This window comes from Oncorhynchus tshawytscha, linkage group LG03 (assembly GCF_018296145.1).
Source record: "Oncorhynchus tshawytscha isolate Ot180627B linkage group LG03, Otsh_v2.0, whole genome shotgun sequence".
NCBI lineage: Eukaryota > Metazoa > Chordata > Actinopteri > Salmoniformes > Salmonidae > Oncorhynchus > Oncorhynchus tshawytscha.
In genome coordinates this window covers 10,644,301-10,666,355 of record NC_056431.1, presented here as the reverse complement: position 1 = coordinate 10,666,355, position 22,055 = coordinate 10,644,301, and the positions used below count along the sequence as shown (strand labels likewise).

Here is a 22,055-nt window from a genome sequence, read left to right as displayed (position 1 = left end):
GATCGGAACACTTCGCTATACTCATTAATTGCAGCTACGGTACTGTTTGTTGCGTTTGGAAGTAGGGAGAATGCACATTTAATGGCTTATAGCGGTTTTGAACAAAGTGTTGACAGTGCTGAATAACAACTTAAACATGAACTTACACATAAAAACAGCAGCTCTTTGCTGTATCCGTTTTCTCTCTCAAGGCATGGTCTTAAAAGTTTTAAAATCTCAGTATCAACTTTGCTGTGCGTTTGATGCTTATTTTTTCCAGTCTATGGCTCGAGGAACTGTGCAGACACAGTCATCTGAGCGATCTCTTTGGCCAGCTGTAGGCCTATAGATGCACATGAGTTGTTCTCTGGGCCTGCCGGGTAGGCGGAGTTCTACCTTCAGACACATGAAATGGTTAAACATGGGAACACTTTGCCTTCCCGGTGCTAGGGCAACAGCGCAAAACAAAAAATAGGAACGCAAGGCTTTATCGTTGGGTTTTTTACAGAAATGTTTGGTGATCGACTAGGAATGCCTTGGAGATCGACTGTTTGGTGACCACTGATTTAGTATATGTTACGTTTCATATGGTATGTATTCATTTGTTGATGTCCATCATCCAGTTCGTATGTTACCAATTGAAAAACGTACAATATGTTACAAATTTGCAAAACGTATATGTTACAAATTCCAATTTGTTGTGGCTAACGTTAGCTAGGTGGCTAACGCTAATGTTAACTAGCTCTAGGGGTTAAGGTTTGGAGAAGGATTAAGGTTAGGGGAAGGGTTAAGTAAAAGGGTTAGCTAACATGCTAAGTAGTTGCTAAGTTGCTAATTAGCTAAAATGTAAAAATTGTCCATAATGATATTCGAACTCGCAACCTTTGGGGTGTTAGACGTTCACATGATCCACCCACCCATTCCAACCGACTGACCAACCTACTTTTGTTTTTGCCATAAGAAACCTTCTATGTAAGCATACCAAACTAAACATAACATACTAATTTTAGTGTTCTGGATATACGTATACTATGTTACATTGAGTCTATGAGAACAGTCTGCAATGATAGACTCTCTCTCTGGTGCTGGGTGTGTGGAATGATTGAGGTAGCCAGATGCAAACTGAATGGCTGTTTTACTATTGTTTCAGGATTCTGATTCCAGCCTATAATTGAGGATTCTAGGAAGGAATACTTTCCCCTCAATTAATTACTGGGCATCTGGTGAATTTAAACTAGTAAAAGATGGATTTTCAAGTGCATGGAGCAAAAACATATATCATAGTTTTTGTGCTTCTCTACTCTTGTTATTACAAGAGCAGGTTTGTAGTTAATCTTTTCAAAATAGAGTAACAGATTATTTTAGGGCCTTGAAGTGTGTTTCGGAATTAGGTTTTCCCACATTTTAATACATGTCGGTCTCAGAGCATCAATGTCACAAGTATTTATCGTCAAAAGCAAGAAATATGAACACTGGTGATGTGAGCTTGTAGATACTGATATTCTTTGCTGCAGTCAGCATGTGTTCTTGGAGCTATTATCACTGAACAAGCTGATCTGATACTGTATTTCTACTACAGTAATATGAGGCGATCTGTAGACTAGCCATAAAGAATACCATCATATCCTGCTATACAGGACATCGCATTTGACATCGATGAAACAGTTACACTTATAATAACTCTGAAGAATAAGCATTCATAACCTATTTATTAAAGTATTTCATTATGTTAAAAAATTTAAAAGCATTTATATTAATTTATTATGCATTTATAACGTATTATTCATGTAAGATATTATAAAGTGAATACACGCACTTCCACATTGTCTTCTGTTGACGAGTATTTACATAAAGCAGAATCAACAATTCTGTCTGTACCACAGCTTTCAAATTATAACGTGGAGGAGAAAGGTTTAAAACACCCACTACACAGTCTTCCACTCCACAATAAGAAGCAAGTGACCCTAGATAGATAATCAATAGGTAGAATAGGGTGTCGAATAGGGATTATATTTCAATCTTATTCTATTTTCCAGTGTGGACAATAAATATGAAAAAGGTAGCTATGTGAGGGAGGGAAAAGACAGGCTCAAACTAGCACCGCGGTCCTTGAAGATATGATTACGAAGACATCAAGCACCGAAACAAGCCTGTTCATTGGGCAATTGGAACCAAACCAGTGCCCAATAACCCCCCAAAAATGAGTGGGGGTGAGCAATAAAAATAAAAATTCAAACATGAGGGGGGCATCCTTTCAGTCACTGGAGCTGGGTTCACACGAATCATACACTGTGGTCTGTTCGCTTAGCTTAGCCCATTGCAAGTGTACGAGACACTGAAGACCAGCTACTCTTGGCAGGCAGGACGAGATGCCTTTACCCTTTGAACCTTCACACTGGGCTGTTCCAAACAATCCACATCGAGAGGTTGTGAGAGTCTGACTGTTGCTGTCTGTCGACCAGGGGGTCTGCTAGCTCTACTGTGCCTTGGATGGTGCAACAGCAGTAGGACCAGGAGGCTCCAGGGCAGGCCAGTGGCAGTCTGTGAGGGCATCATACAGCTCCTCACTCTCCTCCATGTACTGCCTGTTGGCTGCCACCACATCCAGTGCCACCATGGGGTCTGCAGGAGGCACACAGACAAAGGGGCACAGCACGAGAGCCATGAAGATCAGACAGACTGGACAGTTTGTAGGCTATACTCCTGGCCTGGGTTCAATACATTATGTCAAATAGTGTCAAATACTTAAGCCGCTTTTTTGTATAATGAGAAATGAAAGAAAACAGAGCACTCACACTCCAATCCATCATCTTCAGTCTCCCCATAACCCTAAAACAAAGAGACAGATCTTTCCTCACAACATAGTACCGCTTATGTATATGTAAAGAGCGATAAGAGTAGAGGGGGTGGGAGAACACACCTGATTGCTATAGTCATAGTGGTTGTAGTTGTAACCTCCGTAGCTGCCCGTGTTCTGGTCATAGCCCCAGTTGGAGTAGTAGTCAGGGTACTGTTGGTAGTACTGGCTGTTGTTGTATGAGTATGGCTGATTGTACCTGTTGTCTGAGTAACCACCTCTGTTTATACAGGAAAGAAAACCTTTATGAATAAACATCATATTTAAAAATAAATATGCTATTTATAATGAGTAATGAATGAAAAGCGTGGATTATTTGGGATATTTCCTACATCCGTGATGGGAGACAACTTGAACATACCAAACGAATGGAGTAAAAGTGTCTTCTTTCATCTACACACAACTACCTTCTCTACTGTATGAAAGGAGGCTCTGTTAGTCCCTGGACAAAATAAGTTCAGAGGCATGCAGTACATACCTGTTCTCTCCTTGCCTTCCGTATGTGGCACGGTTTAGTTTGAACCTCTTCGGCTGGAGAGAAGAGAGTTTTGTTCAGAATGGATTATTCCAGACGTTATTTATATCTAATAAAGTTAATGGGTATATCAAGAGTTCACCATATGCCCTATACATATCCAATCTTCTCAGAGTGCCTGAGATAGGTGAAGGACGTATGGGTCGATTCGAGATTGGAAATCAATGTGGAATCATTAAGTGCTGTGTGTGTGTGACCCTGTACCGGTGTGGCTCCAGGGAGAGGCTTTCCGTTGACTTTCCTGAGACACCTCTCAGCAGTGGCCTCGTCCGCCAGCTCAACAAAGCAATAGCCTGCCGCACCCCTACACAAAGTGGAGAAGGACCAAAACACATACATGTACGTGTCGTGTTTGTGCAATTTCTTCTGTTGTTGAATAGTGATAGTAATATACAGTGGCTACTAGACATTCCCAAAGACAAAAAAAAGTATATCAGTCATAACCCTTCTATTGCAGTAGCCTAATGTTCTCCCGTCTTACCAGTTCATTTTGTTCCGGATGATTCTCACCCCCACCACAAGCTCTCCCATGGTGGCGAATGCACGAGAGATGAACTTCTCATCCATGTAAGGCTCTAGCTACAGGGGATGAGAGAAAAACACTAAGTTGAACAGAAAACATCTACTCTAGGTAGCTACTGTAAGTTACCTACACCCTGTAACTTAATGTAGCTAGCTAGCTACATTCAACTGAACATATTCTCAAACTTTCAGGGTCACTGACTTGGTGGTCTTTATCACCTGGAAATGACAGGCTTCATGAGACTAGAGGGCTCTTTAGGGCTTGTCAGTGAGCAAGAACTAGTTAACGTTAATGAAAATGCCTGAGGGTGCATCTATAAGCTAACGAGCTAGTTGCTCGCATGGTGGTAGCACTGAGGGTTGGTAACACTAGCTATCCTAAAGTGGGAGTCACACAAGAGCTAGGATATGCTAATGCTAGTTTTCTATGCATGCAACGTTATTATAATAACATATCAGGACTTACATTACCCATCCATAAGCAACTCATTTTGTTTACAATTTCAGATCACCAACGTAAGTGGAGCTTCATAACACACTGGTAAATCTACAGACTGCCATCTAGAGGATTTGTGGCTGGTGGTTGGGGGTGTGCCGTTCACTGTTGCATTCTGGGATAGTAAAGTCCTCCACATTGCGTCACTTTTCCTAAAACGTTTTGGTGATCTTGGTGCGTTCAAGACAACTGGAAACTCTGAAATAGCGGCAATAATCTTCAAGTTGGAAAGTCGGAGTTCAAGCAAGGGACCCGAGTTCCCGGCATGGAATTTTGAGTTGGATGACGATTCAAAACGATTTTTCTCAGGCGGAGCTCCTTCCCAGTTGTCTTGAACTTACTGAAGTCGGATACCTCCAGTTGGTTTGAACGCGGCGTAACTGCTGCGAACGAGTCATTGGAAAGGTCGTGCCAGACAGAAATGTAGCTTGCCCACATGACAAAAACGTGGGTCACTAAAACGTTTTAAAATATGATGTGGTTACTTCAAGTATGTGCCTTTTGGATTCCGGGATTAGATTTTACTGTAGCATGATAACGTGCGCGTTCTGTTGAATAACATCTGAAGAATTAAGTAGTAGATGTTAACTTCTAGCTAAATTCACAGAATAACTAGCTAATAACTAGCTAAACATGAGTCCTGTTGCTTCAAATCAAGAGACAGCTGCAACAGGACTTCCTGCTTCTTCTGAATCCCCAGGAAGTAGCACACCTTTCTCCATAACTGGACATATCCAGCAAGTCTACAGCCATGTCAAAATAGAGAATTTGGTTGCAGGACTCAGTGGAGGAGTCGTGTCAACACTGGTGCTGCACCCTCTTGACCTAGTCAAAATCAGATTTGCAGGTAACGTATTGGTCAATGTGTGGTTCTAAAACTCTTAGTTACAAGGTGTTTATTTGTCCGGACTGAGAACGATTTGCAGCAGCTAGCTAACTTCTACATTTGACAGGTGTACGATTGGGAACCTGCAAATGATGCAATCAGCACATGGTAATAACATAGGAGTAGCTAGCTACCTGGCTATAACTTGAATGGACAGTTGATGTTCTGTTGACTCTGACAGTGTATGTTTTCCCCTGCCTTGTCTTTTTCCTGCAGTGAGTGATGGACTGGACTTGAGACCTAAATATAATGGCATTATCCATTGTTTGAAAAATGTGTGGCAGCAGGAGGGGGTCCGAGGACTCTACCAAGGAGTCACCCCAAACATCTGGGGTGCTGGGGCATCATGGGGACTCTACTTTTTCTTGTATGTATAACCAGAAGAAGTAAAACTGGTCTACTTTCTCTGGGATAATAACTTTACAATATTATGCTAGATGACATGACAGCATGCAAGCATCAGCTGACATTTATTTTTTATTTCAGTAGTCAATCCCAGGTTGATGTTTTTTTACTTCAAGGCGACAATATTGTAGAATAATAGTGAAGACACCCATGAAATTATGTAGTAACCAAACAAGTGTTAAACAATCAAAATATATTTTATATTTGAGATTCTTCAAAGTAGCCACCCTTTGCCTTGATGACAGCTTTGCACACTCTTGTCATTCTCTCAACCACCTTCATGAGGTAGTCACCTGGAATGAATTTCAATTAACAAGTGTGCCTTGTTAAAAGTTAAGTTGTGGAATTTCTTTCCTTCTTAATGCGTTTAAGCCTATCAGTTGTGTTGTGACAAGTTAGGGGTGGTATACAGAAGATAGCCCTATTTGGTAAAAGACCAAGTGCATATTATAGCAAGACCAGCTCAAATAAGCAAAGAGAAACAACAGTCCATCATTACTTTAAGACATGAAGGTCAGTGAATCCTGATAATGTCAAGAACTTTGAAAGTTTCTTCAAGTGCAGTCGCAAAAACCATCAAGTGCTATGATGAAACCCAGAATTACCTCTACTGCAGAGGATAAGTTAATTAGCATTAACTGCACCTCAGATTGCAACCCAAATAATATGTGCTTCACAGAGTTCAAGTAACAGGCATATCTCAACATCCACTGTTCAGAGGAGACTGCGGGAATCAGGCCTTCATGGTAGAATTGCTGCAAAGAAACGACTACTAAAGGACACCAATAAGAAGAAGAGACTTGCTTGGGCCAAGAAACACGAGCAATGGACATGTCCTTTGGTCTGATGAGTCCAAATTTTAGATTTTTGGTTACAACCGCCGTATCTTTGTGAGAAGCAGAGTAGGTGAATTGATGATCTCCACATGTGGTTCCCACTGTGATTCATGTAGGGAGAGGTGTTATGGTGTGGGGGTGCTTTGCTGGTGACACTGATTTATTTAGAATTCAAGGCACACTTAACCAGCATGGCTACCACAGCATTCTGCAGTGATACGCCATCCCATCTGGTTTGCGCATAGTGGGACTATAATTTGTTTTTCAACAGGACAATGACCAAACACACCTCCAGGCTGTTTAAGGGCTATTTGACTGAGAAGAAGAGTGATGGAGTGCTGCATCAGATGACCTGGCCTTCACAATCACCCGACCTCAACCCAGTTGAGGTTGTTTGGGATGAGTTGGACTGCAGAGTTATGGAAAAACAGCCAACAAGTGCTCAGCATATGTTGGAACTCCTTCAAGACTGTTGGAAAAGCATTCATCATGAAGTTGGTTGAGAGAATCCCAAAAGTGTGCAAAGCTGTCATCAAGGCCAAGGGTGGCTAATTTGAAGAATCTCAAAGATAATATATATTTTTAATTGTTCAACACTGTTTTTGGTTACTACAGTACATGATTCCATATGTGTTATTTCATAGTTTTGATGTATTCACTATTATTATACAATTTAGAAAATTAGTAGGTGTGTCCAAACTTTTGACTGGTACTGTATATATTTTTAATAATACCATCTTTGAGTACTAACAGTCAAATAATAGCTAGACAGTCAGGGAGAATCTTTAAAAAATATATATATATCGCATTCAGGGCACATGCCTATTGATTCTGTTATAAGTGAGTAGGTGTGTCCAAACTTTTGTACTGTGTATATATAGCATGCTTTCTATCTGGTTTTGGTTGTTTAAGTTGACACTGAAACAGTTTTTCTGTCCTGAAAATGACCACGGCCTGCCTAAGAATTTCCTATACAGCAAAATCCCTGTAATTAGCTCCAATGACTGTAATTTCCTCTATATTAAAGTGGTAGTTCGAGACTTCCCCAGAGTCGGTTGAACAGGAACGGTTCATGTAGACTTCAAGTCATTACGCTAACTCTAGTTGGCATTGGCTTGTGAAACTACCTCTAACTTCCTTCATACTGGACACAGAGACATAGAAATTGTATCCACGATGGTATTCTGTTGCAGTTAGCGATTTCATAATATAATTATTTTTCACATGAACCCCCCCCCAAAAAAAATGGAAGATATCCTGTAGTCCAGTTTGAAACTCCGTGATCTATCCAATCAAATATGAACTCATAACTTAACATGACTGTTGACAATAGCACTTTTAAATAGCAATGGTAGCTTAGGGATTTGTCTATTGAAGTGTCCAATTAATTTTCTGTACTGTCTGTGTTAACTTCCCCCACAGTTACAATGCCATCAAGGCGTACACTAAGGAAGGCCGTCATTCTGAACTGAGTGCCACAGAACACCTGCTGTCAGCCGCCCAAGCAGGTTAGTACTGCCTTTGGCTAGACTCCAGGGACACACACACTGATGGTGGCGTGAGGTCAATACAATGTCTATAACCATAACTTCGAAGGTCAACACTGTTTGATTTATCCGCATAGGACCGGTGTGGGTCGGTCCATGCTTTCATTCCAATCAAACAGTTACCGTTACACAGCTAAATAACATATCATAGTCTGCTCCTCTAGTCCAGACTTTGATTAGTTGAATCAGACTGACTGGTTGGAACAACATATTTGACTCTGACTAAGGAAAAAGTACACAGTATACATGTATACAGTAAAATGTATACAGTTACTGGTCAATTTGCTGACATTTTATTATTTTTCTGGCTATATACAGTCATGTGATTTACCCTAATCATGTTAGAGAGTTCAGTGGAATAAACTAATCCACTGCACTCACTGCCAGACAATGGTAAAGGGAAGAAAGACACTACTGCTCTGTGTCGTGTTCTACCAACCTCAAGTGACTTTAATTCAACTTAATGAGATAGGGATGTCTTCACCAGCTCCATTCTTCACAGGCTCCATGTAGTGTAGCGTAGATCTTGTAGTTTGGTTTAATTCTTGTGTGTGTGTGTATGTGTGTGTGTGTGTGTGTGTGTGTGTGTGATAGCTCAGAAACTCACCTCTGTTTCCTCCGTCTCCAGGTGTATTGACTCTCACCCTAACCAACCCTATCTGGGTGACTAAGACTCGCCTGGTGCTGCAGTACAACGCTGATCCCACCAGGAAACAGTACAAAGGGATGATAGATGCACTGGTGAAGATCTACCGGCATGAGGGGATACCTGGACTGTACAGGGTGAGGCTCAATATAACCCAGGTTTTGTCATCTGTATGTATGATGTCTGTATCCTGAATAGAGCTTATTAGGACTCTTGTCTGCTTACAGGTCAGGTCCAGTGAATGTGCAGGACATGTGAATGGTGTCATATGTAAACATGTTTTCTCCTTATGACCCCTCACAGCCTAAAATTAGGCAATGTACCATGAAACTTCAATTCTGAGTCTCAAATAGCTGTCCTTTTTTAATAGCTGGGCATCGGCAGACATTTCAGCAAGTAAACGCCTGTTTCAAATAAACACTGGGTCTAAATGAATTGTTTACGAGGTTACCATGGACAAAGCTCTGATATTCCCACGATCAACATTTTTTATTTAATTCTGTCATTGTTGGCGCCACCAAAAAGAAAACACGAGATCAAATGGAGCTCTCCATGGAGCTGATGGGCGAAATTGGGGTGTATGATTTGGCAGTCTTGTCTTTGCAAGTCTGATCTACAATGGATTTGTTATTATAATGTTTATACTGGTCATACTGGTCACAATAATCAGTGTGGTAGTCTTTTCAACTTTTCATTGTGCAAAAGTTGCGTGCATTAACGAAATAGCCGCCTGGCTCAAGTAGAAACTTGTCTCTAATAAGCACAGATTGTGTTCAGTGATTAAAGAAAATAATCACCCCTGCTATTAAATATGCACTATGCAGAAATTGCTCCATTTCCTGGTTGCTCAAATATCGAATAGTTGGCCTCATTTCATTTTACAAGCAAGTATAGTGTAGTGTAGAGAATCATTCTACCATCTAAACCGCTGTGAAATAGCTTTTCCATACCCAAACATATTGTTTTTTCAGATGTTTGAAGCTGGTGTACAAAACCGAAAGTAAAAGAGGCAAAAACAAAACTTAAGAACCAGAATCATAGAAATCGCCACATAGAACAGATCTACCACTTCTTAGACTTTCTTTCAATGAGTGACATACCTATAACTCACATTTCTATGTGAATTTGGTCGGTTTACCCAAAAGGTTACAAGGGTGCAGCCTTTATTGAAGTTTTATGTATGTACTGTAGTTGCATAAGATTTGAATGCATGTTTTATAGACTACCACTAGGGGGCAGTACCTCCATTTTTCATTTTAGCAATTTAGCACACTCTCATCCAGAGGGACATACATTTAGTGCATTCATCTTAATTAAGATAGCTAGGTGAGACAACCACATTTCACAGTCATTGGTGGAAAAAGTACCCAATTATTATACTTCAGTAAAAGTAAAGATACATTAATAGGAAACGACTCAAGCAAAACTGAAAATCACCCATTAAAATACTACTTGAGTAAAATTCTAAGTTTCTGGTTTAAAATGTACTTAAGTATCAAAGTAAATGTAATTGCTAAAATATACTTAAGTATCAAAAGTAAAAGTATAAATTATTTTAAATTCCTTATATTAAGCAAACCAAGCGGCACCAAACCAGTACAGATACCCAAAAAAACTACTTAAGTTGTATTTTTACTTAACTACTTTACACAGCTGTTCACAGTCATGGTAATAAGTACATTTTTTCCTCAATAAAGTAGTTATCAGCAAAGTCAGTGTTAGTAGGAGTAGATCATGCACATGGCAGGGCTGATCAATGACAGTCCTCTAGGGCTAAAACACTTCGGATTGTCATCTTCTCCTAACAAGGGACTAATTCAGATCTGGGACACCAGGAAGTGTTTCGGACCTCCGGGACCGGAATTGGAACAGCCTGGGTAGTCAATAGGATAAATTGTCTTTCAAGATATTAGTGTTTTTATATCAGCTGTAAGTATTTTTTAATATTATAAATACCATGATCATATCAATTGGATTTGGAAGATAATATATAACATTTCATTTCAAAGTGTATTTGTCAGGTACAGATAATGACCCCAGTGTTTAATCCTCCAGGGGTATGTTCCTGGTTTATTTGGCACGTCACACGGGGCATTGCAATTCATGGCCTATGAGGAGTTGAAGAGAGACTACAACAAATACAAGAAAATGCCTTCAGAAGCTAAACTGGTGAGTGCAGACTGCAGAGTGAGGAAACATTAAGACTTCTATACACCTAGTTTTAATGACTCAACCATATGGGGAATAAACCTTTAAAGTACTTATAAAGAAAACCCACATCTAAGTGTTGCAGGATTTCTGGAAGAATTACTGTAATGCTTATTAAAGAAGTGACTCTCAGGCTTCATTCCTCCAACCTCTCTGTCTTTCCCACTCTCTCTCCGTCTGACCAGAATGCATTGGAATACATCACAATGGCAGCTCTATCCAAAATATTTGCTGTGGCTACCACATACCCTTACCAGGTGGTGCGGGCTCGCCTGCAGGACCAGCATAATAAGTACAATGGAGTCCTAGATGTGGTCAGGAGGACATGGAGGTAGGCCAAGACCACACTGTTGGTTTACTGTACATACAGGGAAAACAGCTAGTTTTAGGTTAACTAGCCAAAACTTGGTATAATTGACTATTAAGTGTGCATATAACCATGTTCATGGGATTTGGTAACATAACAGTGTGAAGCAACGAAGATCTGCAGCTTCAAACTCTAACTACAGAGAGCCACAAGAAATCTTGCCCATACCAATGCTGCCATTTCAATCTGTTTTTTTCCCTCCCACATAGTGACTACTGTGTTTCTTTTGGCCCCTCCTCCACAGGAATGAGGGAGCTGTAGGGTTCTATAAAGGCATGGTGCCCAACCTGATCCGTGTCACCCCAGCCTGCTGTATCACCTTCGTGGTCTATGAGAACGTGTCTCGCTTCCTGATGGGCCAGAAGTGAGGAGGACTAAGGAGACAGCCATGGAAGGACCACAAAAAGGAAGGGACTCAGACAGTGTATGTGGTGCTAGATAAGATAAGCCATGAACTGAAGTCTCCAGAACTGTCACAGCAGGTAACTGGACAACTGAAGTCCCCAGAACTGTCACAGCAGGTAACTGGATAACTGAAGTCTCCAGAACTGTCACAGCAGGTAACTGGACAACTGAAGTCTCCAGAACTGTCACAGCAGGTAACTGGACAACTGAAGTCCCCAGAACTGTCACAGCAGGTAACTGGATAACTGAAGTCTCCAGAACTGTCACAGCAGGTAACTGGACAACTGAAGTCTCCAGAACTGTCACAGCAGGTAACTGGACAACAGGAGCAGACATATCACCTGGATACAGCTCTGGCAGCCGAGTCAAAACAACCATAAAGGAACCCCTAAAGCATGTGGTGGAATTAGATCTTATTACCACTATGAAAAACCAGGACTCGCGTCTATCGTGTACATTTGAGGTTTGGCATTCTCAGAGACATGATGTTGACAATGCTGGTAATTAAAGACTGGTCTCTGTCTCTTGGATGCATCACAGAAGAGCAGACCTCACTGGAGGTACTAATGTACCCCCAATTTGTTTTAATTTAACTTATTGGCATCATACTGTAGTGCATGTAAACCTTCATGTTGATTATGTCATAGGAAATGATCACAGAGACTGATTGCACTGTTCAACATCTTTGAAATATTGTTAATTTCAGAAGTCTTCAGCTGAAATATCAGTGTTGAATTGGCATTAGTCCATTTCTTTCAGGTAAAATATTCTATTCAAGATTCAACCTTTATGTTGCTTTTGTATTTGTTAGCTTTTTTGTTGTTTCAGATTCAATTTTACGCTGTTCTGTGTTCACGTGTCATTTGGAAAAAGGGATCAGCACATGCATTTCTTTATGATTTTACCTGGTCATACAAATGTCACGCCCTGACCGTAGAGACTTTTTATTTCTCTATTTGGTTAGGTCAGGGTGTGATCTTTGTGGGCATTCTAGTTTTTCTATTTCTTTGTTGGCTGGGTATGGTTCCCAATCAGGCAGCTGTCTGTCTCTGATTGGAGATCATACTTAGGCAGCCTTTTTTCCACCTTTAGTTTCTGGGATCTTGATTTTTGTATAGTTGCTGTGTAGCCTGCAGAACTTTATGTTCGTTTTGTATTTTGTTGTTTTTCGGTGTTCATTTTAATAAAAGTAATATGTTCGCCTACCACGCTGCACCTTGGTCTCCTCATTCAAACGAGGAGCGTAACAACAAAGCCATTTTCAAAGAATGTTCTTCTCTGATAGGAAAACATTTGGTAGATTTTCTTTGCTTCAGATTAAATTTAACAGCTATGCTGTGTTCACTTGTCACTTGATAAAACGATGTCTAAATGCATTTAAATGCACTAAATGCATTTCTTTATGAATTCACACATTTTCAAAAAAATATATTCTCTGATAGGAAAACATGTTATAGTATAATGAGTAACACAATGCTTGATTCATACAAAATATTACTTTATTGACAGTAATTCATTTAAAAATGTACGACTTCAACAGATTACATGCACAGCCAAAATCTTTCCTTATTAAACAGGAATGGGACTAATGAGGAAAAAATCTAATTTCAGGTGGCCAATAAACTAGACCCTACCCATGTGCTGTAGTACAAAACATTCAAGTGAACATCAGTGATACTGTAGTAGGATTTAGCCACAACTGAAGTTGTCTGATTGGCCAGAGGACATTGTCAAAGACTAGGAACCCATCCAGAAACTAAACTGATATGTAGTCAAAGGCTTCAGAAGTATTGTTAGGGGTTCTTTCTCTATGGGTCCTGGTCCCATCACTTAATAAAGAAGGCCTCATTTGGGCAGCTCCTCTATGAAGACCCTGGATACAGAGTTCCACCCTGTAGATGCATCTCCTCTGGGGTAGTCAGCACAGGTCCCCACCCAGATAGCCACGTCCACCAGGCCTGCCCGGATCCCCTCACACAACCCTTCAACTGGGACAAGACAAGAGGAATACACAGGTCATAGATCCCCTCACACAACCCTTCAACTGGGACAAGACAAGAGGAATACACAGGTCATAGATCCCCTCACACAACCCTTAGACTGGGACAAGACGAGAAGTTACTCTAAATTTGGGTAAAGTGTCACGGAGAGAAAAACTAAGGTAATTGGGGTTTATTTTCAAGACAACTTCCTGAGTTACATTGAACACTCACACTGCCGTATGTGTGCCAAGACGAGGGCTGTTAATTGCTTTGTTTTGGTCTTGCTACACTGGTGAACTTGGCAGCTAAAGAAGGAAAACTATGGAGTAGGCATGCATATGCCAAATGTCTTGCTTCACAGTAGAATTTAAACAGTAATAGTAGAGATATTATTCATATTTTAAGGCTACAATAGATTTCACATTTGAGATATATAAGCAAAATACCACCACAAACAAATAGCTACCACTAGCTACAATAGCTCAGTTTACTGGATGAGCTGTGCATGTTGGTGGTATAATCTCTAACCAGATTAGGTTCTGTGTATAGTGAGTGTAAGGTTGATTACCAGATGAGGTTCAGTATATAGTGAGTGTAAGGTTGATTACCAGATGAGGTTCTGTATATACTGAGTGTAAGGTTGATTACCAGATGAGGTTCTGTATATACTGAGTGTAAGGTTGATTACCAGATGAGGTTCTGTATATACTGAGTGTAAGGTTGATTACCAGATGAGGTTCTGTATATAGTGAGTGTAAGGTTGATTACCAGATGAGGTTCTGTATATACTGAGTGTAAGGTTGATTACCAGGTGAGGTTCTGTACATACTGAGTGTAAGGTTGATTACCAGATGAGGTTCTGTACATAGTGAGTGTAAGGTTGATTACCAGATGAGGTTCTGTATATACTGAGTGTAAGGTTGATTACCAGATGAGGTTCTATACATAGTGAGTGTAAGGTTGATTACCAGGTGAGGTTCTGTATATAGTGAGTGTAAGGTTGATTACCAGATGAGGTTCTGTATATACTGAGTGTAAGGTTGATTACCAGATGAGGTTCTATACATAGTGAGTGTAAGGCTGATTACCAGGTGAGGTTCTGTATATAGTGAGTGTAAGGTTGATTACCAGATGAGGTTCTGTATATAGTGAGTGTAAGGTTGATTACCAGATGAGGTTCTGTATATAGTGAGTGTAAGGTTGATTACCAGATGAGGTTCTGTATATAGTGAGTGTAAGGTTGATTACCAGATGAGGTTCTGTATATACTGAGTGTAAGGTTGATTACCAGATGAGGTTCTGTATATAGTGAGTGTAAGGTTGATTACCAGATGAGGTTCTGTATATACTGAGTGTAAGGTTGATTACCAGATGAGGTTCTGTATATAGTGAGTGTAAGGTTGATTACCAGATGAGGTTCTGTATATACTGAGTGTAAGGTTGATTACCAGATGAGGTTCTGTATATACTGAGTGTAAGGTTGATTACCAGATGAGGTTCTGTGTATGTTGATGGTGGAGTTGAGCTCAGGGCTGCCTTGGTCGAGGTAGATGATGAACTCGATGGGCAGAGGTCCTGTACACTCAGCTCCGTTGAAGGTGAAGTACCAACGCTGGCAGCAGGCTGTCTTACACTTCAGCCTCAGGGAGCCGCTGAAGAGCACACGCAGGGCACTGTCTGAACGCAGCTTGGTGAATGTACAGTCCTACAGGGGACACACGAGAGGTGGAGACACTAGCATCCAATGATAGCATCTTCAATGTTTTATGTTCTGTATTCATGTCTGGTTTCAATTCAGTGTGAATAATACAATGTTGTTACTAGCAATTACACTGTTAGTACACAGGCTTAAGAGCAAATGAAAATAACATGTTAACAAATGTTTTTCTCTAAACAAACACAATCAACCTTATTATGGATGATCAACATAGTAATAATGCTGATGTAACTATATTACTCTGTGCCCCAGATCCTGTCTAATGAGCATTGCCTGCCACTTACAGCTATTTTGCCCAGGTCGATCCCATAGTTGAGTGAGTTCCAGGCACACTGCTTGTAGTTGGGTTTCCATGGCTCCTCAAACACCTCACTCACACACTCTCCTTTCTCCCCCTTGATGCCATCGCGCCCCGGGATGCCAGGAGTCCCAGGGATGCCATTGGTGCCAGGGTTACCCTCCCTTCCAGGGGTGCCAGCCGGACCCTGGGGGCAGCTGTTGTACTGGAGAATGAGAGAGGGAGGGAGATAGGAAGATATGGAGGGAGAGAGACACTGTTATAATGGGGAACAAGAGGGAGAGACAGACTGTTCTAATAACCACACTAATAACATACCACCTAGAGTTAAGAAGTGCCATGTTGTCATCTTAGCATCATATGAACTACATCAAATGTATGTGCCCACATTCATGACAATGAACATCTAGACCTGTAATGGATAATGGTGGACACAGACGTCAGTTCAATGTCTAGTTTTGATTTACAGTTGATTTGGTTGTCAACTAACGTGAATTCAACCTGAAATCAACAGAAATGTGAACCTTGTCATGGATTTAGGTGAAAAGTTGGGTGAGAAAATGACAAACATTTCTGAAATTATTTTACGTTGATGACTTTTTGCAAATCCAATCAGTTTTCCACATTGATTCAACTTCATCGCATTGATTTTTGTTTGTTTAAATGATGTGGAAACAACACTGATTCAACCAGTTTGTGTCCAGGGGGACTTGACTCCCAATCACAAAAGTGCAAAAGAAGATGTCAAATGTCTGGGCCTTTTGTGACCAAATGAAGTGAGTGACAGAGTGAATGAAGCAGGAATTCAGAGTGTAAATCTGTGTTCCTGTGTTTGTGGTCAGTCAGTGACTTGAGACAGACAGACCAGCATGATTCAATGTCCAGTTCTGTTTTGTTTAAACAGATGCTCCCTCTTACTCACAGTGACTCAAACACATACAGACAGGCTGGCTGGCCAGAGTAGCAATACCACACAGAGAGAGAAACCATGCTTCTCTAACATGACTGTTTATTGCAAGACTCTCATACGTAGATATACTTGGTGAATCAGCAACTGAGTAGATGTAAATGGGGGGAAATCTGGAAGTATTTTTCTGTGCTATTGTCTGATGTACTAGGCCTAGAGTCCAGTATTTAACATACAAACATGTGATACTCTTAGTTAAGCACATTGTATCAGAATAAATATGTAGCATTGTTCTCAGATCAAGAACATTCACTTAAAGGATATAAAAGGACATAGGAAAAAGTGAGCCAGTGCTCAATGGAGTCATTAGTAACCGTTGAGAATCGGCTAGGAAAATGTCAGCTTTTTATTAGTCATGCAGCTGTGCTGTGCTAGGTTGTGCTGTGCTGTGCTGTGCTGTGCTGTGCTAGGTTGTGCTGTGCTGTGCTGTGCAAAGACTGAGTCTTCGATAACAAATAAGAAACCAAAGACAACGTCAGCTTATATTACAGTGAACTGGTTATTTCAAGAACTTGTTCTAACTTGAGCTGATATTGTTCATATTACTTTTAGACAATGAGCATTTCAGGAATGCCAAAATCAAATATAAAATGGGGTAGGCTATGGAATTACATGCCGTATTTAAATTCCAGTTGTCGAGACACAAATGGTATACTGAGCAATATACCAGGCCTGAAGAGCCCTTGGCCAGATTTCCCAAAAGCATCTTAAGACTAAGTTCAAAACCATCGTTATTAACGTTGAACTTGAAAACACTCGAAATCTAACGCCTGCCTCAGACCACTCATAGAACAGCTAAGCACGCCGTTAGATGTTTTTTTGCCCTCCCACTTCACTTTATACACAGAAGATCTCCGCTAAACATAAAATCACATCTGTCTCTGTGAACATGATATCTTCAGAACAAAGTTGACTAGATATTTAAAAGTTGCCAATGTCCTTGCAATTGATACAAACTAGCGACTTATAAAAATATGTTTCAAATGAGAGATGGCCGAATTAAAATATAAACAGTAAGCTATAGGCCTATTTCAATCATATTGAAATACATTTCATGTTCAATAAATTGAGTTCTATTTTGCTGTCTTTAATTTGTCTCAACATATTTTATGATGTGTAGCCTAACTTGTGCACAATGATCTGCCAAATCAGTGATTTAGTGCAATTTTATCATTAGAATAATACCCCTCAATATTTCCAGCCATCTGTGATAATATCGTTCTGCCCCTGAACAAGGCAGTTAACTGTAAGGGTTTTCCTGAGGTGAAGCGGACCAAAATGCAGCGTGGTTTCTTTGATTCATGTTTAATAACAAAAAGATAAACACGAACACTACAAACGTGGAAAACCAAAAACAGCCCTATCTGGTGCAAAACACAGAGACAGGAACAATCACCCACAAACACACAGTGAAACCCAGGCTACCTAAATATGGTTCCCAATCAGAGACAATACCTAACACCTGCCTCTGATTGAGGACCATATCAGGCCAGACATAGAAATAGACAAACAAGACATCCAACATAGAATGATTTGGGATTTCTGTGTTTGACCTGGTATGGTTTTCAATCAGAGGCAGCTGTCAATCGTTGTCCCTGATTGAGAACCATACTTAGGTAGCCTGGTTTCACTTTTGAGTTGTGGGTGATTATTTTCCGTGTCAGTGTTTGTGCCACACGGGACTGTTTCATTTGTTTCGTTCTTTCACTTTGTTATTTTGTATTTTGTAGTGTTCAGTTGTACATATTAAAATGGACACTTACCACTCTGCAAATTGGTCCGATATCTCTTACTCCTCATCAGAAGAAGAGGACAAGCGTTACAGAATCACCCACCACCAAAGGACCAAGCAGCGTGGTAACGGGCAGCAGCAGCGATCTCCAGACTCCTGGACATGGGAAGAGATCCTGGATGGCAAGGGACCCTGGGTACTGCCGGGAGAGTATCGCCGCCCCAAGGCAAAGCTGGAGGCAGCGAAAGCCTAGAGGCGGTGGTATGAGGAGGCAGCACGGCAGCGCGGTTGGAAGCCCGAGAGGCAGCCCCAAGAATTTATTGGGAGGGAGCACACGGGGAGTGTGGCTAAGTCAGGTAGGAGACCTGAGCCAACTCCCCGTGCTTACCGTGGAGAGAGGTGGTCCGGGCTGGCACCGTGTTATGCCGAGAGGCGCACGGTGTCCCCGGTGTGCAGGCATAGCCCAGTGCGGTACATAGCAGCGCCTCGTATCGGCCGGGCTAGAGTGGGCATCGAGCCAGGTGCCATGAAGCCAGCTCAGCGCATCTGGTCTCCAGTGCGTCTCCTCGGGCCGGGGTACATGGCACCAGCCCTACGCATGGTGTCCCCAGTTCACCAGCACAGCCCAGTGCGGGCTATTCCACCTCGCCGCACTGGCCTGGCTACGGGGAGCATTCAGCCAGGTAGGGTTGGGCAGGCTCGGTGCTCGAGACCTCCAGTGCGCCTACACGGTCCGGTCTATCCGGTGCCACCTCCATGCACCAGCCCTCCGGTGGCAGCCCCCAGCACCAGGCTGTCTCTGTCTCCTCTCTACAGGTGCTCCCGTCCGTCCGGTGCTGCCGGAATGTCCCGTCCGTCCTGTGCTGCCGGAATCTCCCGTCCGTCCTGCGCTGCCGGAATCTCCCGTCCGTCCGGTGCTGCTGGAATCTCCCGTATGTCCGGTGCTTCCGGAATCTCCCGTCCGTCCGGTGCTGCCGGAATCTCCCGTCCGTCCTGCGCTGCCGGAATCTCCTGCCCATTTGGGACCCATTGCTTGGGTCCCCAGTCCGCGGTCGGTGGCAAGGGTCGCCGCTCTAAAGAGGCCACGGAGGCGTTTGAAGAGGCGGAGTAAAACTATGGTGGAGTGGGGTCCACGTCCTGCGCCAGAGCCGCCACCGCGGACAGACACCCACCCAGACCCTCCCCTATAGGTTCAGGTTTTGCGGCCGGAGTCCGCAACTTTGGGGGGGTGGGGGTACTGTCACGTTCTCACCTTAGATCTGTTGTTATGTCTTTGTTTAGTATGGTCAAGGCGTGAGTTGGGTGGGTTGTCTATGTTCCTTTTTCTATGATTTGGGATTTCTGTGTTTGGCCTGGTACGGTTCTCAATCAGAGGCAGCTGTCAATCGTTGTCCCTGATTGAGAACCATACTTAGGTAGCCTGGTTTCACTTTTGAGTTGTGGGTGATTATTTTCCGTGTCAGTGTTTGTGCCACACGGGACTGTTTTGTTTGTTTCGTTCTTTCACTTTGTTATTTTGTAGTGTTCAGTAGTACATTAAAATGGACACTTACCACTCTGCAAATTGGTCCGATATCTCTTACTCCTCGTCAGAAGAAGAGGACGAGCGTTACAACCATATGTAAATGCCTCTGTGACTATAAAAATGTGGTTATTATCCTTTATTAATATATGCCATTTAGCAGACATTTTATCCATACATTACTTATGGGTGCTCCAACCCACAATCCTGGCATTGCAAGTGCCATGCTCTATCAACTGAGCCATACAGGACTGGATCCAATATCCTTATAAGACCACCGTTGAGGGAATGGATGTCTCAGACGTTTATGAGGGTTTGATTTGTTTCTGGAGAGAATTCAAAAGCCATGAAAGGCACCTCTGTTCCGCTCAGCTACACAGCTGACTTTCCTATTAACTAATCCGAAACGTGCTGAACAAACTGCAGTAGCCCACTGTATAATATAAAGTGTTTATACTTTACACAGACAAACATACTTCTGCTGCGTAAACAGAGAAAGTGACTGTTATTGTAACTGTGGACTAACATTGAGAAATCCCCAACACACCATACATTAAGTTTGGACTCAATTAGGTTTTACACAGATCCAAATTTTTCAAACGAGCTGGACAAAAAGAAGACCCAACATAGAGAAAAAAGTGACGTCTCAGCAAACCGTGTGCAGACTTCAAACCAGGCTGAGAGCATGCTGCTAAAGACATACAGAATACACAGTAACGTTACAGTGGCAAGAAAAAAACGATACGCTCTGGAAAGGATGAGATTATTACCATGTTGTTCAAATAAGAGGTTCTTGAATTGGATTCAGCAGAGATTCTGGTGCAGTTTGGTTTGTCTGCATCGTTTCCAGTACACTAGACAGATAATAACAAGATGCTGTTCATCAAATCACATTGCTCAGTTATTACCATGCAGTCCTTTACTGCTGGTCAGATGTATGCACTAGGACTACACCAAAGCAACCACCCACTATTTTACAGTAGGCTAAACCGCCTGGGCAAAAACTGGTTGAAACAACGTCGTTTCCACGTAATTCCAATGTGATGAGTTGAATCAACGTGGAAAACTAATTGGATTTGCAAAAAGTCATCAACATAATGACATTTCGTCTTTTTTTCACCCAACGTATAACCTAAATCCAATGACATGGTGACATGTTTTATTGAATTCACGTTAGTTGACAACTCAACCAAATGTAAATCCAAACTAGATGTTGAGCTGACGTCTGTGCCCAGTGAACAAACAATGAACCAGCCAGACCCCTCATGACTTCTGTCTGGGTCTTTTTTATTCTTCTGCATGCTGGACCTTTGCCAGCTTCTTGTTTGAGTCAGTCATGCCCAATATGCCATATAATATTGAAAGAACATTTGCGAGTGGCCACTGGTCAACGTGGCACCAATCATCCATAGCCCATTCAAAATGATGGTAGTATATATGGAACTGAAAATCACTGAAAATAAAATATCTTTGAAAAAAACGTTTGATATTTTAAAGGATGAAATAATGAAAGATATTTGCAACAATTAACGGCTTAAACATTGGTTAAATGAATCGGGATGAGATTCTGTAGTTTTCGGCACTTTGAGGGCTGTGCAGCTTTAACCCAAAATAGTTTAATTGAGATGTTTTTTTTACCTTTTCGTATTCAACATCCTTCCTGTCAAGTGCCTTTCTCAATTTCTCTGCTCCATTGAAAGGTAGAATCACGCAGGTGAGGAGCAGCAGACGAGTTAGAGTTGATACCATCTTTTATTTTCCCAAAAGATCGAGAGAGACCACGGCAAGGTTTCCCTGCTGCTGTGCTGCGCCGTATTTCAAGTGAGTGGGGATGAGGGAAATTTAGAGCGCGCCTAAGCTCTGCCTGTAAATGTGTTCTCACATAGCATATGATTTATGAGTTTTTGCCGCTAAAGTTTGTCAAATGTCTGGACCTACTCAGAAGTTGTCATGGGCGGGAAATAACATTTGACTTAAAAATATTAATTATATTAATGTGAGCCTACTGCGTGTCAATTGGTCTGGAACTGGAACATGTGTTAACCACATGGTCACTTGTTCAAGACCCGTTTTAGGCTATTTGTTCCCCCCTCAATTGCTTCACAACAAACGGCTCCAGCGAATTTTGAACTTTTACTGTTGAAAAGG

At 41.7% G+C, this 22,055-nt stretch overlaps 3 protein-coding genes and 1 long non-coding RNA gene across 5 annotated transcripts; 2 read left to right on the top strand and 2 right to left on the bottom strand.

The window, feature by feature from the left end:
• The first annotated feature begins 320 nt into the window (after positions 1–320).
• On the top strand, positions 321–2,066 carry LOC121841430. Its single transcript, XR_006080463.1, has 2 exons — positions 321–569; positions 1,130–2,066. It is a non-coding gene; the product is annotated as an uncharacterized LOC121841430 (long non-coding RNA).
• Positions 1,761–4,512, bottom strand: LOC112227517 (tRNA selenocysteine 1-associated protein 1-like). The gene is made up of 7 exons (XM_024392326.2): positions 4,360–4,512; positions 3,853–3,950; positions 3,576–3,675; positions 3,315–3,367; positions 2,900–3,056; positions 2,775–2,808; positions 1,761–2,601 (listed from the first exon to the last, which is right to left on the bottom strand). Exons 1-7 carry the CDS (start codon positions 4,381–4,383, stop codon positions 2,456–2,458), a joined length of 612 nt encoding a protein of 203 aa, XP_024248094.1. The 5' UTR covers positions 4,384–4,512; the 3' UTR covers positions 1,761–2,455.
• A 66-nt stretch (positions 4,513–4,578) lies between these two features.
• On the top strand, positions 4,579–12,894 carry LOC112227460 (mitochondrial folate transporter/carrier-like). 2 transcript variants are annotated; one of them, XR_006080461.1, is made up of 8 exons: positions 4,579–5,236; positions 5,492–5,642; positions 7,939–8,024; positions 8,692–8,846; positions 10,765–10,878; positions 11,103–11,248; positions 11,529–11,883; positions 12,001–12,894. XR_006080461.1 is itself a non-coding variant. In XM_024392284.2 (7 exons), the coding sequence occupies exons 1-7, from the start codon at positions 5,023–5,025 to the stop codon at positions 11,650–11,652; spliced, it is 990 nt and encodes a 329-aa protein (XP_024248052.1). In that variant the 5' UTR covers positions 4,579–5,022; the 3' UTR covers positions 11,653–12,894. The 2 variants fall into 2 exon arrangements, 1 of the variants encoding a protein (XP_024248052.1); XM_024392284.2 differs by having other exon boundaries at positions 11,529–12,894.
• Positions 12,895–13,170: 276 nt separating this feature from the next.
• LOC112244381 (collagen triple helix repeat-containing protein 1-like) lies at positions 13,171–21,862 on the bottom strand. The gene is made up of 4 exons (XM_042309767.1): positions 21,546–21,862; positions 15,673–15,891; positions 15,160–15,376; positions 13,171–13,677 (listed from the first exon to the last, which is right to left on the bottom strand). The coding sequence occupies exons 1-4, from the start codon at positions 21,654–21,656 to the stop codon at positions 13,535–13,537; spliced, it is 690 nt and encodes a 229-aa protein (XP_042165701.1). The 5' UTR covers positions 21,657–21,862; the 3' UTR covers positions 13,171–13,534.
• Between the last annotated feature and the right edge of the window lie 193 nt (positions 21,863–22,055).

Bases quoted from the DNA above. Each gene is read 5' to 3' on its own strand.
- LOC112244381 (XM_042309767.1), bottom strand. From the start codon at position 21,656: ATGGTATCAACTCTAACTCGTCTGCTGCTCCTCACCTGCGTGATTCTA. The intron at 15,892-21,545 runs GTAAAAAAAACA...CTCATTCTCCAG, and splicing joins AGGATGTTGAATACGAAAAG to TACAACAGCTGCCCCCAGGG. The intron at 13,678-15,159 runs GTAATCAACCTT...GTCTTGTCCCAG, and splicing joins CATACACAGAACCTCATCTG to TTGAAGGGTTGTGTGAGGGG.
- LOC112227517 (XM_024392326.2), bottom strand. From the start codon at position 4,383: ATGAGTTGCTTATGGATGGGTAAT. The intron at 3,676-3,852 runs GTAAGACGGGAG...CACTTTGTGTAG, and splicing joins ATCCGGAACAAAATGAACTG to GGGTGCGGCAGGCTATTGCT. The intron at 2,602-2,774 runs GTGAGTGCTCTG...TGCCTCCTGCAG, and splicing joins TGAAGATGATGGATTGGAGT to ACCCCATGGTGGCACTGGAT.
- LOC112227460 (XM_024392284.2), top strand. From the start codon at position 5,023: ATGAGTCCTGTTGCTTCAAATCAAGAGACAGCTGCAACAGGACTTCCT. The intron at 8,025-8,691 runs GTTAGTACTGCC...CTCCGTCTCCAG, and splicing joins GCTGTCAGCCGCCCAAGCAG to GTGTATTGACTCTCACCCTA. The intron at 11,249-11,528 runs GTAGGCCAAGAC...CCTCCTCCACAG, and splicing joins GTGGTCAGGAGGACATGGAG to GAATGAGGGAGCTGTAGGGT.